At 38.8% G+C, this 17,435-nt stretch overlaps 1 protein-coding gene across 2 annotated transcripts in view; it reads left to right on the plus strand.

Moving 5' to 3' along the window:
* The first annotated feature begins 547 nt into the window (after positions 1-547).
* The window catches only part of fbln2 (fibulin 2), a 201,235-nt gene continuing 184,347 nt past the window's right edge, over positions 548-17,435 (plus strand). The window contains exons 1-4 of one of the 2 annotated variants that reach the window (XM_041191987.1): positions 548-590; positions 1,164-1,277; positions 4,925-6,242; positions 9,783-9,899. In XM_041191987.1, the coding sequence (XP_041047921.1) occupies positions 5,087-6,242; positions 9,783-9,899 (1,273 nt within the window). In that variant the 5' untranslated portion in view covers positions 548-590; positions 1,164-1,277; positions 4,925-5,086. Of the gene's footprint in view, positions 591-975; positions 1,278-4,924; positions 6,243-9,782; positions 9,900-17,435 lie in introns of those variants that run through there. The other variant, XM_041191986.1, reaches the window with a different exon arrangement.

A 17,435-nucleotide genomic window follows, 5' to 3' on the forward strand; every position in this document is an offset into this window, starting at 1 on the left:
TCTCAGGGGCAGGACGAGGAGACAGCCCTCAGGTCTACCTCAGGCAGAATGGGAACCAAACCTATGCACGCTATTCATTTTATATAGATATATATATTATATAGATATATAAAATTTGGCAGCCAGTTAGAATGTAAAGCCCATCTCAGTCTGTTTTTTATTTCCACACGTATAGTGGCATAGTTAACCCAGATTTATGTCCTTGATTCATTTAACACTATAGCCCCAGTAGATTTTTATATAAAAAAAGTTTGTATGTTCTTGTTACAGATTTCATAACATATGGCGATGTTGAGAAAATTTCTATCAGAAATGCCAACCTCCGGCAGTGTAGTCGAAGGGCATCTGAGACTAATTTAAGAGTTTCTTTCCAGTCTTTTTGAACGACACTTCAGCACTTTGAGCAGTGGTTGCTTGCCGACCATCTGCTATATTGTTGCTGGCTATTCTGTAGGGACTCTGCATACCAAAAGACTCTCAGCACATAATTGGTCCCCAAGAATCAGGATGGAATAACATTTTGAAATATTTTATTTGGACCAACAGATGGATTAAAGTGCGCAAGCTTTGAGATCACTCCCTTCAAAGTGGTAAGAAAGAAAGTTGTTTGTTTGAATATTGAATTCTATGGAATTATAATTACATTTTCTTTGTTTATTACAACCACAGCACATTTTTTGCTTCAGTGGGATGAACCCAAATATAAGCATTAATAATTTTCTTTGTCAATTTTCACCTGTGGTTTGTAATTTTTCCTTGTTTAATTTATAAAATATTTCCATCTTCCCTCTTTTATAGGTAAGGATTGTAACTGTTAAGCTAGTGTAGGATTATTTCTTACATATTCCTCCTGGTGTACATTTTTGGAATTCAGCATTTTAAATAAGTTTCCTGAACTTCCTGTTTCTAGAACACAGATCATGGCAAATATTACTGGACTGGAATATCAAAAAATCCAGGAACACCCATTACATCATGTAGTGCTCTGGGTAGTACTTGGCTGCAGATATATTTTAATGTTGGGGGAAAACTGTTTATGGGATGCAGCTCAAAGAAAAGTCTAATAGCAGACAATAAATTGGGGTGAGGGAGATTAAAAGGGTCTGACAGCAGGCCAGCACATTAGGTAAGCAACTGTGATTGATGAGAAACTTTGGTTTCAGGTTGAACAAATAGCCCTTGCTGTTGGTCAGTTGAGATTGAAGATTTGGTCCCACCCTGTTAAAACACGTCAAGGTTTTCATACTGTGCACAGCACACACGCACTGCTGGAACTGGTAAGTCTTGCTTTTATGCTGATGTTTCTTTTGAGAGAGTTTTATGAACTGGCCAAACAAATGTTAAGGAACGAAGAGAAATATGTTGAAATGAATGCTGTTTTGTTTAAGGAGTAGCATGGATCAGTGACAGATTTAAACTACCAAATTATTTAAAAGCTACAATTTAATTTACAGAACCTGTGTTTTTGATCTGCTCATGCACTTTTGTTTTTAAAAAGGGCAGAGAGGTAAGCTTGTTTTTAACCACTCTAGAAGAGTTTTGTTTTCTGTAAAGATCTTTTGTGGGCAAAAAGCATTGTGCCTTGAGTTAATTGTGTAAGAGGAAGACATGAGATTTCCAAACAATCCTATCTGTAAAAACTAATCTGTTGCAGCTTTAGCTGCATAGTTGTACTAACTTAACTCATGGAGGCAGGTTAGGCATCAAAGAATTAGACTTTTAAGTAATAAGAAACTTCTTGTTTAGAAGCTAACATTACAATTCCCCCAGTTTAGAGATGAGTTTTTTTTCTCTGCCTTATTTGTCACGTTGTGTTCAAACATCACCTCTGGGAGAACTAGCACCCAGTTGTGTGTTAATGAGAAAGTCACTGCAATCTTAGGAGAGTATCTGCTTTCAATCTACACTGTGCAGACAGAGTGACCATGCAGAAACACTGCTTCCGATTAAACCTGAGTCCCATTGGACTGATAACAACTATGCTCCTTTGAAATTCTAAGCTGTTTCCTCACACATCACAGGAGGTAAAACTCCACTACAGCCATGAAACTTTTAACTGCTCAGGTTACACGCTATTCACGTACTACACAGAGTTTCGCCACTCCCAAGGCTGGACTCTGAAACCACACATCCTTACATTGCATTGGAAATAAAAAAGTAGCTGGCTCAGGAATAATAAAACAACTGGAAATCAATTGGGCATAGCAAAGGACAAGTTGTATGAAATGGCTTCTGAACTATATGATGTGACCTGATTTTAATCACACAGTTTAGATGTAAACGAATGAGGGGGAAATCCAGGCTGTTCCTTTTTAACAATAAATGTTAGTCATCATTGTAGCCATGTGCCTGGCTTGCTCTCAGATTTTTTTTCAGTTTATCCTGGATATGAATTCTTACAGTCTCTGTTGAATTATAACATACATTTGTTGTTCCAATTTTCTATTAAATTTTCTTTCTTTTAAAATCCAATGTTAATGGTAACATTTTAAAGTGCTGGAGCGCAGCAATCCAGTTTTATGTAGACTGCTGCCAGGAAACTATCTAAATAAGTCATAGATTTTCCCAGTTGAGTCAGTTAGTGCCATTAAATCAGAGATATTGTTAGCCTATAGAGGGCAATGGACTTAACCAGAACTATCTATTTGGAAAAAATGCAGGAGGCACACTTTGTTATTAAAAGGAAAGAACATATAAACTTGGATTTATTGAATGTTAAGTTTCAAATTGGATAAATGATTGTATTGACTTTTAAAGTATGAGTAATTAAGTTTCTAGAGAGCAGTTTCCATAAAAGCTTCAACTGATGCCTTCTACAGAAATGGTCAACAACATCCCCCCTATTCACAGTGAGAGCTACAGCATTTTCCCCTCTTTCACAATTTACTGACAGTGTGACTTTATGGATCACATGCATTTTGGAGCTGCTACAGTTCTTGCAGAAAGCAGCTGGTGTTAAAAAAAAACTTTTGCTGTGGTCAGGGAATAATCTTCGTTTGCTGCAGCACAACAGATGCTCTAAAACCCAAACTAAGAAATTCCTTTAAAAAAACGTGGCAGTATCAGAAGTTGTCCTGTTTCAATCAATGTTGGTTCATTTCACAAAGCTGATATTGTAACCATTTCTTTATGATGGGGTCTCACCATTTTGAACCTGAAAACTTAATGAACTCCCAGTTGTTGAGATTCACATTTCAAAATTTCCACTGAGGGTTTGTAATGATTGCAATGCTAGAAACAATCAATCTTGCAGAATGCTGTGCAATATCCTTTTTGAGAGCATACACATAATCTTTTGTGAAATAAAAGTCTGAAGTCAACTCTCTGTGCATGATGCATTAATGAACCAAATCATTGCTGAAGGCATGAATCCACAGGAATAATAATTCTGTTCCTGCGGCTGTAGCTCTGGGTTTATTGTTTGAAAATTGGGAAATAACTGGGTGCTGCGATCGTATTTTGAATGTAATTGCAATTAAGGTCTGATTTCCAAAAACATTCGTGAATTATTTTACATCACTGTTAAACGTGTTTTTAAATTTAAGTTCACAGATTTTCTTTAGCTTTTGATTATCAAATATTTATGGCTGTATATGATTTTCAATGGCATATAGATTTTCTCACAACTTACTGAGTATTTTCAGCATGTTTTGCTTTGAGAGAGTAAGCTTGATTTAACCCTCTACAACTGAACAAAGCTGCTTCATTGTAGAATAATCCACATGGCGCTTTTAAGCTGTAAATTTATTTATCCTCCTAACCCATTCCCCGCCAGAATAAAATCATTAATGAATGATCCATACTCAGTTAATTTTTGAAAATTAGGTGTTACTTTTCACATATTAAAAATATCGAAAGCATATGGCTAGAATGATTTTAATAAAACTTCTTCCAAGTCATTGAATCAGTTCTGCCAAAAGAAATGCTACCCCCCAATGCTACATGCACTTGGCAGAAAGAATTGGTTTTTTGCAGATACCTAAGATGGATACCTCAAAAAAATATCTTGCGTCTGTAGCTGGAAAAAAGTATATTCATTTTAAATACCATAATAGTCTTTAATAAAACCCACAATTACTCTCATTGAATCTGAAAACGCATGTTAGAAAAACAACTTTTTCCTATGAATATTGTGTCAATTTATTGATGAATTGTTCAATCAATCTTGTGTGTCATTTGTGACTCTGTTGGTAGCACTCTTGAGTCACTCAAGGACTTGAGTACCAAAGTTAAGGATGACACTCCAGTACAGTACTGAAACAATGCTGCACTGTTGGAGGTGCCATCTTTCAAACGAGATGTTAAAGTGAGGCCCCATCTGTCTGCTCAGGTGAACCCCTTGGCACTATTTTGAAGAAGAGCAGGAGAGCTATCCTCAGTGTCCTGGACGATATTTATCCCTCAATCAACATCACGAAAGAGCAGATTGTCTGGTTGTTATCACACTGCTGTTTGTGGTAACTTATGTGCAAAATTGGCTACTGCATTTCCTGCATTAAAACAGTACTTTGTTGGCTGCAAGGCACTTTGAGATATCCGCTGGTTGTAACAAGCACTACGTAAATGCATGTTTTTCTTTGTTTTTCTTTACAAACCTGTGAAACAAGGAAAATATGAAATAACACTTTACTTTTACCACCATAGAGTATAGAGAACCATACCATGTAGAATAAACTGCTAATAATAGCAAACCTGATGTAATGCGTCAAGTAGATGTGATACTGTAACATATGAATGAAATGTTGGTTTATGTGCAGTTGAGAGATGCCAAGAAGTACACACTTTCAGACAGTTCTTTAGTTTCTGTTTAATTGGTTCCATCGGTTTTAGTTAACCAATAGCCTACACTAAGCATCAAGGCTTTCTCTATTTTATATTGGAAATTTCAGTTTGCAAAGTCTTTAACAGACTTTTCTTTCATAAGTTCAAGGTTTATGAAGAGAAGACAAAGAATTAATCTACAGTTTGGAGCTGGGCCTGGAGTTTCTGGAAAAACAAAAGCCAAGAGGATTTAAATCTTCTCCTGAAAGTTTAAACCAAAGCTGCTTCTGCGAATATCTATTGCCTGTGAGGTCCCTTCAAAACTATGGCTTCACAGAGACTGGAAATATTTGGATTATTGGATCTCAGGATTTGGTTCTGCCTGTTGATATGCTGTAGCAGCTGTCTAGCCCAAAAGGACTGTACTGGTGTGAATTGCCCTGTGCTAGAAAACTGCATTGAAGAGGTGCTGGAGCCTGAGGCTTGTTGTGCTTCTTGCGTGCAATATGGTTGTGAATGTGAGGGTTACCAGTATTATGACTGTGTTAATGGTGGCTTCAGGGATGGGAAAGTACCCGAAGGATCTTCATATTTTGTTGATTTTGGAAGTACAGAGTGTGCATGTCCCAGTGGAGGAGGCAAGATAAGTTGTTATTTCATTCCTTGCCCTGAGCTTCCGCAGAACTGCATTGAAGTTTTACAACCAGTTGAAGGTTGCCAACAATGTGCCAAGGTGGGGTGTCTTAATAATGGTCAGAAGTACACGGCAGGGCACACATTTCACATGCCACCATGTAAAGTTTGCCATTGTCCAAATTCCGGTGGTGATTTAATGTGCTATGCCCTTCCAGACTGTGATCCCACTCAAGAGATGAAGACTGCCTATCCAATAATCAATGATAATGAAGAGTCAATGCGGCATTATGATGACCAATATAGCTATGACCAAGAGCCCCTAGACAATGAACACTTACTTAAGGAATCTTCTAAACATTCCAAAGAGTATGCACCATTTAATAGCAGGCAACAGAAGTCTGCCAGTAGGAACTTAGACAGTGATGATGATGAAAATGAAGACTATGATTACAAAGAAAAACATGTGATTCCTAATAGTCCCCATGGCCCATTTCATACCACAAGGGTACCAGATATCGTCAGCGTTACCCCAATGGATACAACTGCCAAACCCATTACATTTGAAAAGGAAAGGAAAGATACATGGGGAGAAGAAGAACTCCAAAGGGAACCGATCTCAAAGAAAAAAATATTAGAAGAAAAGATAGAAAGCAGGGAAAATAAAGAGGAACAAACAGATCATGTATTTCCTAAAATTATATTTAGTCTCACAAAGCAACCCCCTTTTGCTGTTAAGGAAGATGATAATGCAGTACCAAACAAACAGCCTCAAGCACTGTTCTATTATCCTTTTGATGAAGAGGAGGACACTAATAGCATTAAACTAAGCCCAGATTTGGATGAAGGTAAGATTACAGAACATGCCTTATTTAATATAATATAGACAGTCTGTTAGAAACATTTAGATAACTTGAGAGCTGGTGCATTAGCTCCCAATAAGTAAACCTAAATTGGGATTCCAGCTTTGACTGACAGTGGCACTCATTCTTTTTGAGTTCCACTACTCTCATTGGCGAGTGATAGAAACTAAGGGGGGAAGGAAGAGATTCCTTTCTCAAACTTTTCGAACTTTCTTGAGTAGTGCTGGTGACATCCAGGGAGTGCTATACAGACAAGGCAATTCTTCACTGTCCAGACTAAGGTGTTTGGAGTGAGCTAACTAAAGAGTGAGAAAATAGGAAAACGCAAAGAAAATAAGCTTTTTTTCAAAAAAAGAGAGCATGTTGTTCCTAGGCATAGGCATGATGACAGTAAATCAATTACAAATACTTTTCCTCATGACTCCTTGTGCTTTGTAGGGAAATTGTTGCAGGTAACAATGCAGAAAACAACATTCATCATTTAGTTTGCTATAGATTTAGGGATCATCATAGCAGGCCTGATAACTGGAGCTTGATGAAATATACTGCATGGCTCTGATCCAGGGTAAACTTTAACTCCATATCCTAGAGCAACAGCCTCACCCTTTCCTAAAAATCTGGGAACCCATAGAATTGTATTTCTCATGTTTATTTATAATAGAAGCACAAGGAAAAGAAAATGGAATTCCTGAGATGTTAACTGATAAAACATCCATTAAACTTTATCCTGTTAATGACAGATAAATGCATGGCCTCAACACAAATAACAGGTGATAGAGAACAAATATGATATTAAGTGCATTGAGGATTTGGGCAGTGTGAAAAGTATCCTATGGCTTGAGTTCACATTGTTGATGTCCATTTGGAAATGTAATATTTACCAATATAAAGATTGTAAAGATTAATCTCATTTCCTATTATTATTTTGCCTAGTCAAATGTACTAAAACAGGTAATAAATGGTTCTTCCTTCTATTCTATCCATTCAAATCCTTGGCAGTTCACTGAAGTTGTAACTTTGCCATGAGACATTAATAGTTTTCTTGAATTTTAAGATTTACTTTTTGTTGTTATAAATGACAATTTGAACTGAAAGAGTCTTGGTCATGTTGTCTGAAGTTACAAAACGCACAGATATTATGTTATTTTTATGTATTTAGATTACTTTCATATTAGTATTTATGAGGTGTTAAAGGTGCAGGAGTTCCACTGAAAGGGCAGTAGAAGTTTGAAACTATTTTCCACAAATGGCAAATGATGCCAGATCAAGTGTAGATTTTAAATCTGGGATTGATCGATTTTTGTTATCCAAAGTTATTAAGGGGTATGGGGTAAAGGCCAGTATATACAGTTAGGTCACAGATCAAACATGATCTCAATGAATGTTGGTACAGGCTTGAGGGGCGAAGTGGCTTATTCCTGTTCCTACATTCCGAAATACTTTAAAACATATGCCAAACAGTGTTGCCCTATCAGACTGTACTTGCACAATGTGAATAAAATACTTTTGTAAAGCCATGTTGTCAGTCAATGTCAATGAATAGCGGTCATGCAGTTATGCAATGTTTAAAATTGGGTTTCATCATTATGTGAAATTATATTATAGTACATGCATTCATTTGAGACTGTTCAGAATGTGGGAGGGTCAGCAGACCTAACTAACACTGTATTACTGCCTGCATAGGGAAAATGGAACATTGCAAGTCCTGGCGATACAAAACTTGGAAGTATTGTGAACCACGAGGAGGATAGTGTAGAACTTCAAAAGGACATAGACATGTTGGTGGAATGGGCAGACAAGTGGCAGCTGAAATTTGCTACAGATTAGTGTGAAGTGATTCATTTTGGTCAGAAGAATGTGGAGGAACAATATAAAATAAGGGGGGTTCAGGAGCGGAAAGACCTGGGTGTATATGTGCATAAATCATTGAAGATGCCAGGACAGCTTGAAAGAGTGGTTAATAAAGCAGATGGCTTTTTGGTTTTATCAATAGGGGTATAGAGTACAAAAGTAAGAAAGTTATGTTAAACCTATATAAAAGACTGGTTTGGCTACAACTGGAGTATTGCATCCAGTGCTGAGCACCACACTTTAGGAAGGCTGTGAAAACATTAGAGAGGATGCAGATTAGTTCCAGGAATGAGGAACTTCACTAATGTAGAAAAATGTTGGGGCTGTTCTCCTTGGAAAAGAGTAGGTTGAGAGGAGATTTGAATGAGCCATTCAAATCTTGAGGGGTCTGGACAGAGTAGGTAGACAAAAATTGGTCCCATTGGTGGAAGGATCGAGAACCAGAGGGCACAGATTTAAGGTAATTGGTAAAATAAGCAATGGCGATATGAGGAACAACTTGTTCACATAGCGAGTGATTAGGGTCTGGAATACACTGGTGGAGACAGCTCCATTTCAGGCTTTCAAAAAGAAATTGGTTCATTACCTGAAAAGGAAAAAAAAATTCAGGGCTACAAGGAAAAGGGGGAAGGTACTAAGTGAATTGCTCCTTCAGAGGGCCAGCACAGATATGACAGGCCAAATGGTCTCCTTCTGGGCTGTAACCATTCTCTGATTCTATGTGCAGAGTTGGCCATTTAAATTGAATGTTAACAGTGGGCCCTCTGCTAATATTTTTTTAAAACATCAACAGCCTTGGAATTTCTTCAACTTGAGCTTTTACGTTAGTCATGGCAAAAATGATGTGGTGTGAGTTTTCTTCTTCCATGTTGGTAGTAGTGGTCCAACACTGCTTACCGAAATGTACCTTTGCACCTGAAGTACACTAAACAGATTGTACTTCATCAGTCATATGGTCAGGTTCAGCTACATGCATACCTGATCCAAGCAGCGTACAATATGATGATACAAAAGCAAAATACTGTGGTAGCTGGGAATCTGAACTATGAACACAAAATGTTGGAAATGTTCAGCATTTCCACCAGAAACTGTGGAGAGAGAAACAAAGTTAACATTTCAATTTTGAGTTGATGACCTTCCAAAGGTGATCAACCCGAAAAGCCATTTCTGTTTCTCTCTCCAAAGCTGATAAGATAAGATGACCCATTCACCTCCCGTTGTATCAGATTCCTTATCCAAGAACAAATTATGCCACAGTTACCAATGTAACTAACTGGTACCAGGGCATAGTAAATGTATCCAATCCACTCCAGAATGTCAGAGGTAGCAAAAAAGATTTTTAAAAAAGACTTGAATATGGAAGTCTGAAATAAGGTCAGTCAGAATTTGATAAGATTTTTTTAAAATTCCAGAGTACCAATTTTGGTGAAACACATTGTTGTCTTTGTTTATATTGCACTGGTGAATAAACAATTAAAAGGTGCTACAATGGTGATTCGTAAGTAGTTTATTTTTATCTAGTTTTTGTTTGCACATATGATTATCTTGTTAGAATTTGAAGATTTAATTCTAAATCTGTTTATACTTTGTATCATACAGTTCAGTTATTATATTACTGCACATGTGCCTGAAAGATTCATTTCAAACTCCAACAAAAATGTTTCCCTCTGACAGGAAAAGTAGGACATAATATCAGTGAGCAGCTCGTACAGACTATTCGTCCTAGTGATCCATCGCTCACCAGTGTGGCTCCCCTGCCCAGAGCAAGTGAGGGTGTAAATCCTCCAACAGGTTAGTAGCATTTAATCCTTAAATGTGACAACTAGGAGATGGCAAATTTCATCCGATTAATCCAAGTTGCCAAATAAATCTAAATTCGTGTGATTCAGCCTGCCTGTTAAAGATTTTTGGGATTCACTTGCTAGTACACAGCTTGAATATTGCTGCAAAGAGAGACATATTGCTTTCCGTCTTGCACTCATAAAGACAAATGCAAGAATTCAAAATTTCAAACGATCACTATGATTTATACCACAGGAGAAAAGGGTACTGATTAGTTGGCTAGTTGATTTTGATTGGCTGAGGCATTGCCATGGAGAAAACAGCAGAGAACTATAGGCTCCCCAAACTCCCAGGTAATTCAAAAAGAGTGCAAGGCTTGAACATATTCCTTTAGTTTGCAGAGAATGGGTCCCTATGTATGAATGTATGTTGCTTCTAGTAAGTGTAAATATGCTCAACTGATAGTGTAGTTATTGGTGCACTCAGGATCGTTCAGCAAGTGCTGCCCAATTGCAGAATCGCATGTAACAATAGACACCTTGTCTATATGATCATTTGACATTGTGAGCTTATTTATGAACATGCCACTGAAAGAAGCCATCAACATTTGTGCTACATCTCTATATCATGGCAATGTAGATGTGCCGCCATTTTCTGATTCTGTATTTATTGAACTTATGAACTTAACAATTCACGCAGTTGAGTTCAGTTTTAATTGACACCATGTTTGCCCAAATAGATGGTGTGGTCATGGGAACCCCTCTAGATCCAGTGCTCACTAACATTTTTGTCAGTTTCCATGAGAAACACCTTTTGAGGGAATTAACCCTGCCTTCCTATCCCATGCATATTTCTGATATGTAGATGATATGTTTGTGATCTTTGAATCTGCAGCCTTGTGTAAAGATTTCTTCACCCATCTTAATCTATTCCACCCTGCACTCAAATTCCATTTTGAGATGGAGCAGTCTAACTCATACCCTTTCCTCTATGTAATAGTTGAGAAATCTGCTAATGGGTTTTCCACTACTGTCTACCACAAGCCTACCCTCACTGGTCAACATACACATTGGGATTCATATAGCTCTACACGCTATAAGATTGGCCTTATTAGCAACCTTGTAACTAGGGCCCTTTCCATTTCCTCACCTTGCAAGCTTGACACAGAAATAGAGCACATCAAAGCTATCCAGTCAATGGCAATCCTGATCAGATCATTGATTGCTGTGTATCATGCAAACTCCCAAAGAGTGAAAGGCTGCCACTTTCTGACCTGAAAAGTTTATCTCAAATTGCCCTGGAATGGCAAAGCATCTCCAAAATTTGAACAACAGGTTCATCAAACTGTTGCATGCTGCTACAATGCAGAGGCTACATGAGTGATATTTTCCATTAACAAAATGCTGCCATCAGTCTAAAGAGATGTTTTGCCTACCACATAATTTCAGTGCCAGTGCAATGCCAGGGGCATAGGCTATATGTCCCAGTGACTGGCTGATTAAATCTAACAGCATACTCCTTCAGATGTTCGTAATAGGCAGAGTAGAGACCAGTCATGCTAGCAAAACCCAACGCAAAACACATACTGTTACAAGTGATTTCGTGGTTGGGCAGCACTTGCTGAACAATCCTGAGTGTGCTAAAAGCTGCAGTAATAACCAGTTTAAGATAATCAGTCGAGCTCATAACAAGGCTCATTTATGCTTGCTAGAAAAGATATATATTCATAAGCAGGGACCTGTTCTCTGCAAACAAAAGGAATATGTTCAAGCCTTGTGCCTTTTTTGAATTACCTGGGAACATGGGAGCCCATTGTTCCCTGTCGCTTTCCCCATGGCAATGCCTCAGCCAATCAGAGTCAACTAGGTAATCAATCAACACCCTTTTCTCCTGTAGCATAAATTGTTGTGATTGGTTGAAATTTGACACTCTTGTGTTTTTTCTGATGAGTGCATGTTTCTCTTTTCAGCAATATTTTTGGGATTATTAGAGAGAAAAATGAGAAATATTGTACTGTTAGTCTTTGTTGTTCAATTAAAATTAATGTTAGATGGAAGCTCAAATCAGAAATGAAATTTGACCTTTGACACAATGCTAATTCTTTTTAATAGCTAGCCTTTTATTATCTTAAATGCCATATTGCAGTATACTCAAAGGTCAGATTGGAATTCAGGCAACAGAACACTGAAAGCCTTGTACAATTCCAGCTAACAAAGCACCCTATGGAGGTACTGCTTTTATTCTACTTCACATTTCAGTCATTTCCTGAGATTTATGTAACTTAATCCTGCCAAGACTCCAGTTCTATTAAACACAGCCACAGTGAGAATGTGCAAAATTGCCCCCATATACTGTCTAAGAAATGACAGAAGTTGAAAAATTGTATTACTTAAACAATGCTCATTTATGTAATGGTATGGACTGATCATGGAAATCTTTGATCATATTGGTCTGCTGGTTGTGCAGTGTAATAACTAACTACTTTAACCCTATATTCCCCAGAATACTTTAAAATACTTTTAGTCATTTAATTACATTGAAGGAAAAAAAGTGAAAAAATCTCATAGGTACCCAAAATCACTGGTAACTCTATTTTAGAGAATTTAACAGAATCAATCACACCAGTGCATGCTTTATACTTGTTAACCCAATTAACAGACTCAAATATATCAATGCATGTATTTTACGTGTAAAATTCATTTAATAGAATCAAACTTGCATGTTAAATTTAAGGCTCTCCCTGATAAATGTAGCTACAAACTGAAATGCTTTCAATTGTACATCAACAACTATATACCATGAAGGGTCATTATAAAATCAACTTTGGATTGAGTCCACATTTCAGCAGTTTATATAAATAGGTAATTCTGCTTGTCCAGCAGTGCTGAAGAATTAAATGTTTTTCTGGGTTCATTTCCAAATCCCTATTGTCAACCTAAGTAGCATCAGTTATATGGGGTTTAATGAGTATTTGGTGTAACAACAAAGGGCATGTTGGATAGGCTTACTAATCATTGGCCATTAAATTATAAGCACTGTGAGTATGGAATGAAGAAAACTATTGAGTGAAGAGCCTGCATTTTTCTGCACAGTTAGATGTTCGGAGTAAGTAAGTCAAAATGGTTTGCCTAGGCATAATAAAGCAGAATTTGATTAGGATGGAGCTAATTTATTTTGAGTGAAACTATTGTGATTCCCCCCCTCCAAATAAATGCATTTATTCCCATTAGTGTCAGCAGTTCTACACTCATTGTGTCCAGTCTTTATATGTGAATACGGCTAGATTTTTCACTGCCCCCTGTAGCTGCTGAGATAGGTGGGTGGGACTTCGGGACAACTGAAACTCCACCAATCTTGTGCCATGACAGTGCACACAGTGAGTGTGGAACAGAAGCCTTTCACTTCCATTTGAAGTGTGCCCATTATGCGCGCTATTTATCAGCGTCACTTATAAATGGGCTGCCAATGTTTCTTGTGAATCAGCTGTTGAGGAGTCTTTTTACCATTTTTGAACTTAGGATCTTATCTTTCCTTTAGTTGTCCCCTTTGTCCTTAAATTTCATGTCCTTGCAATTTTCTGATCCTGGCAGTGATTGAATTATACCCTGAAGATATGAGGTAAGCTAACCTTGGAAACTGGGTGCAAAGAGCACACTTTGGTCTGAATTTTGGGGGCCTGCCAGAGCATGCTGGGATGTGGGGGGGACTGACAAACCAGGAGGGAGGGCAGGAGTGATGTGCCTGTCACCTTCCCTTTGCCATGGCATTCTGCCAGTGGCAGGCAAGATGGAGGATTGTCCTCCTGCCCAGAGGCCAATTCTGCTACTTAAGTGGTCAACTAAGGGCCTCTTCCCACTACTGCTAGCATTTTACCAGTGGCAGGGTGCCCTCCACTGGGTGGGGAGACTGCCTAGTAAACTCTGGCAGCCTCGCTACCAACTTAGTTGGGGGCACTCCTAATTGGGCACCGTGTGGCCCATGGCGAGACTGTCACCTGCTGCCACCCCCCCCTTCCCCCCCCAGCCAGTGACAACAGTCGCCCTTGGCAGCAGTCCCCTGCCCTCAAAACTCCCCTTGCCAGGACCTGCCTGTTTAGATCCTGTGAGCCCCAATCCCTGTTCCCTTGTACTGAGGGTGGTGTCCATGCTGCTCCTCTTGCCTGTAAGCAGCCCTAGCAGTGGCCACTGGACTTGGTAGTACCACTGGGATTGAAAAGCTCCCGGCCTTCCGATATTCTGGCCGCTCTTGGAGGCGGGCCCTCTTCCCTTAAAGGCACAGGAATTACGACAACAGCTCATTAGCTGCTTGATTGCCATAGAATCCAAATAGTCGAAGTGGGATTGGCCCTGGCTTTCCACCCATCGTCAGGTCCACTACCACCCCAACATAATCCAGTCCTTTAATTCGAATTTGTCTAAAACATGACAGCAACCATTTTAGCCTGGACTATGCCAGTTTCAGAAAATCTAGGCTTTATTTTTGCAGACTGTTTTACCACTGCAGGTTCTATAGTTAAGATAGATTATGGACTTCATCCTATGGTCTCAATAAAGTGACTGTTGATATAGTAGATGCATCGGTTTGAATTTTCCAAAATTCCTTAGGGCATAATTTAGCCCCTGTTGGGGGGGGTGAGGTGGTGGGGGATGGGGAGGGGGGGCTGGGCGGGGGTGGTCAGGAAGCCGACTGCTGCCTGCGATCGGGGCCCAGTCACGATTTCATGCTGACTGGTCAGTTAAGGCCTGCCCAGTGTGAAAGGTGAGTGGCAGTGCTCAGTGCTGCCCGTGAGGGCGGCAAGGGGGAGGAGCGTGAGCGTGAACTTTGTGCATGCGTGCAAGTGCGCACTTGCACATCTCGCTGAGGTACAGAGAGATGAAGAGTTTTCAGGAAAATAAATAAAGGCTCATAGAATATTATAAAACATCTCTCCTCATGTGGCTCTGTCACATGAGCAGGGATATGTTATTAATTCAATTTTAAAATTTTTATTTGCTTTAGGAAACCTCATCCTAAAAAGTGCAAAGGCCGAAAAATGTAAGTTAATTAAGACTTTAATGGCCTTTACACGCCTTTTAATCATCAGTGGGTGCGCTGCCAATTCCTGTGTGCACCCGCCAACTGAAATATCACGCGACTGCACGTTGACGCTGGAACGCTCGCCTGATGTCAACGCGCATCATTTTATGCTTGAGTGGGTCGGGTGCATGCTCGCTCACCAAGGTAAAAATTTTGCCCCTAGATTCTGGAAAGATCTCATCAGATTGGAAAATAGTGAGGGCGACTCCTGTATTCAAGAAAGGAGGGAGACAGAAAGCAGGAAACTATAGACCAGTTAGCTTAACGTCTGTCGTAGGGAACATGCTAGAATCTATAATTAAGGAGGTTACAACAGGGCACTTAAAAAATCTCAATGCAATCAGACAGAGTCAACATGGTTTTGTGAAAGGGAAATCATGTTTGATTCATTTATTGGATTTCTTTGAGGAAGTACAAACAACGTGGATAAAAAGGAACCTGTGGATGTGCTGTACTTGGATTATGTCTGCAGCTGCTGTATATCCCTATGCAATTTACAACAGGCATCATTATTTAGCATTAGGGAATGCAATCTTTGCTAATTTCTCCCTTCCCTAGTCCTGAAGCACCAAAGTCAGTTAACACACTTCTGCTGTCAGCCAGGCAGAGATGAATATAAACCAAGTTTCAAATCAAGGACTTTAGTGCCAAGCCATGCAAAGTACTTAGCATACCAGATAACCTTTATGTTATTAGTAGGCTTTCGTAAACTTCTTAGATCTCCTATTCATTGAAGAATAATTCATTCAATACTTATACACAAAATTTGAGTATTGTGGGATATTAGGATAACATTTTGCCTCACTGTGTATATTGCTTCGCAGTCTATTGCAGCTCCTGTGCTATATTGCTATCTGGATTTGGGAAGATGAAATTTTCACTTTTACTGAGAGTGAGAAGCTGGTGGTGGTGAATTGGCTGCCTATTCTACATCCAACTCACGTTTTCTTTAAATTGGCCTTAGTGAAAAGAAAAACTAGGTGGGTATATAACAAGTGGCTGCTTCACTCCCACCAGCTTCTCACCCTCACCAAAAGTGAAAAGTTAGTTTTGATGTCCGCTGCAATGTACTTACAGCATTGGTGAATGCCCTACCGGTATGTTATTCCATGTGTCAATTTAGAGAGGGTTATAATTGAAAATTATGCTATATATTAATTGAATTAAACTGACTAAATAAAGAGTTATTGCAGATTGTAGCTTTACAGACATTTGTTTCAAACCAAAACAGAAAATGCTGGAAAAACTCAGCAGGTCTATGGAGAGAGAAACAGAGTTGACGTTTCAAAGCAATCTTTTTCAATGCTTTTGACTTGAATCTCCATTTTAGATCTTCTTTAAGAAATTAAATTCTATGTTTAAGTTTTATTAATTATTAGTGTCACAGAAGAGATGAGACAAGTGTTTTGGCCTTCAAATGTTCATAATAGTATGACTTCTCAAATTGTAAACCAGCAGATATATATTATCAGGACTGTGTTTCAGAAAGGGCTTGTCATCTGCTTACATACCTTTGTAATAGGAACTCATTCTGAGTTCCTGGAAGTCCCTTAGAGTGCCCAAAATCATCACCTTCCTCTTTCCTGTTATATAGAGAGACACCACAAAAACTCAGATGCGGAAGAAGCTTATAGAAGGCACATGGTACTACATAGAACGTGGTAATATGAAAGGAAAGGAAAAGGTTTGGATTTATATAGCACCTTTCGCAACCTGAGGGCATCCCAAAATGCTTCACAGTCAAGGAAGTACTTTTGAAGTATGGTCACTGCTGTCATGCAGGGAAACGCAGCGGCCAATTTACACAAAGCAAGATTGCACATTTGCTATGGAATACTTTGAAGTCATCAGAGACAACAATTTCTTTCTTCTTTTTCCAAGTAAAATATTTCCTCTTATCTGTGACAAAATAAGAGGACTAGAATAGGAACTTTTTATCATTGCTTAATTGGAGTGCTGATGAAGGAAGCAGTGTGGTTGATAGAACTGGTAATGTTTCAAGTCCTTTGAGTGAGTTAAAGAGGCCCTGTGTGTGTGTGTGTGTGTGTGTTATGACCTTGGTGAATCTAACATAGTTGAACATATGTCTTCGTGGGTGAGGGTTTTTCTTGCCAGCTATGCTTTTCCATCTAGTTTCTCATACCAGTTGATAAAAGATCCAAGAAAGAACTACAGTTGTTTGCCAAAAATCCTTAGTTCTTGAAATCCCTTACAGCAGTAGTAAATACACCCTTTTGACCCTATAGTTAGATGTGGAAGTTGTTCTTCATTCCCTGCTTCAACTGGTCATCATGTCAACTTTCTATTTCACTCATGTGGGAACAGAATCACTGAAGATCTCTTTGTTAATCGTTGGCTTTAACTTCTGTAATTTATTCAGGCCTGGGGACTGGCATTTTTTCTAATATATGTGCAGCCCTTAAAACTGCCTAAATCTATAATGCAGAGCCTGTACATATATGTTTTTAC

Source organism: Carcharodon carcharias, chromosome 7, assembly GCF_017639515.1.
Source record: "Carcharodon carcharias isolate sCarCar2 chromosome 7, sCarCar2.pri, whole genome shotgun sequence".
Lineage (NCBI taxonomy): Eukaryota > Metazoa > Chordata > Chondrichthyes > Lamniformes > Lamnidae > Carcharodon > Carcharodon carcharias.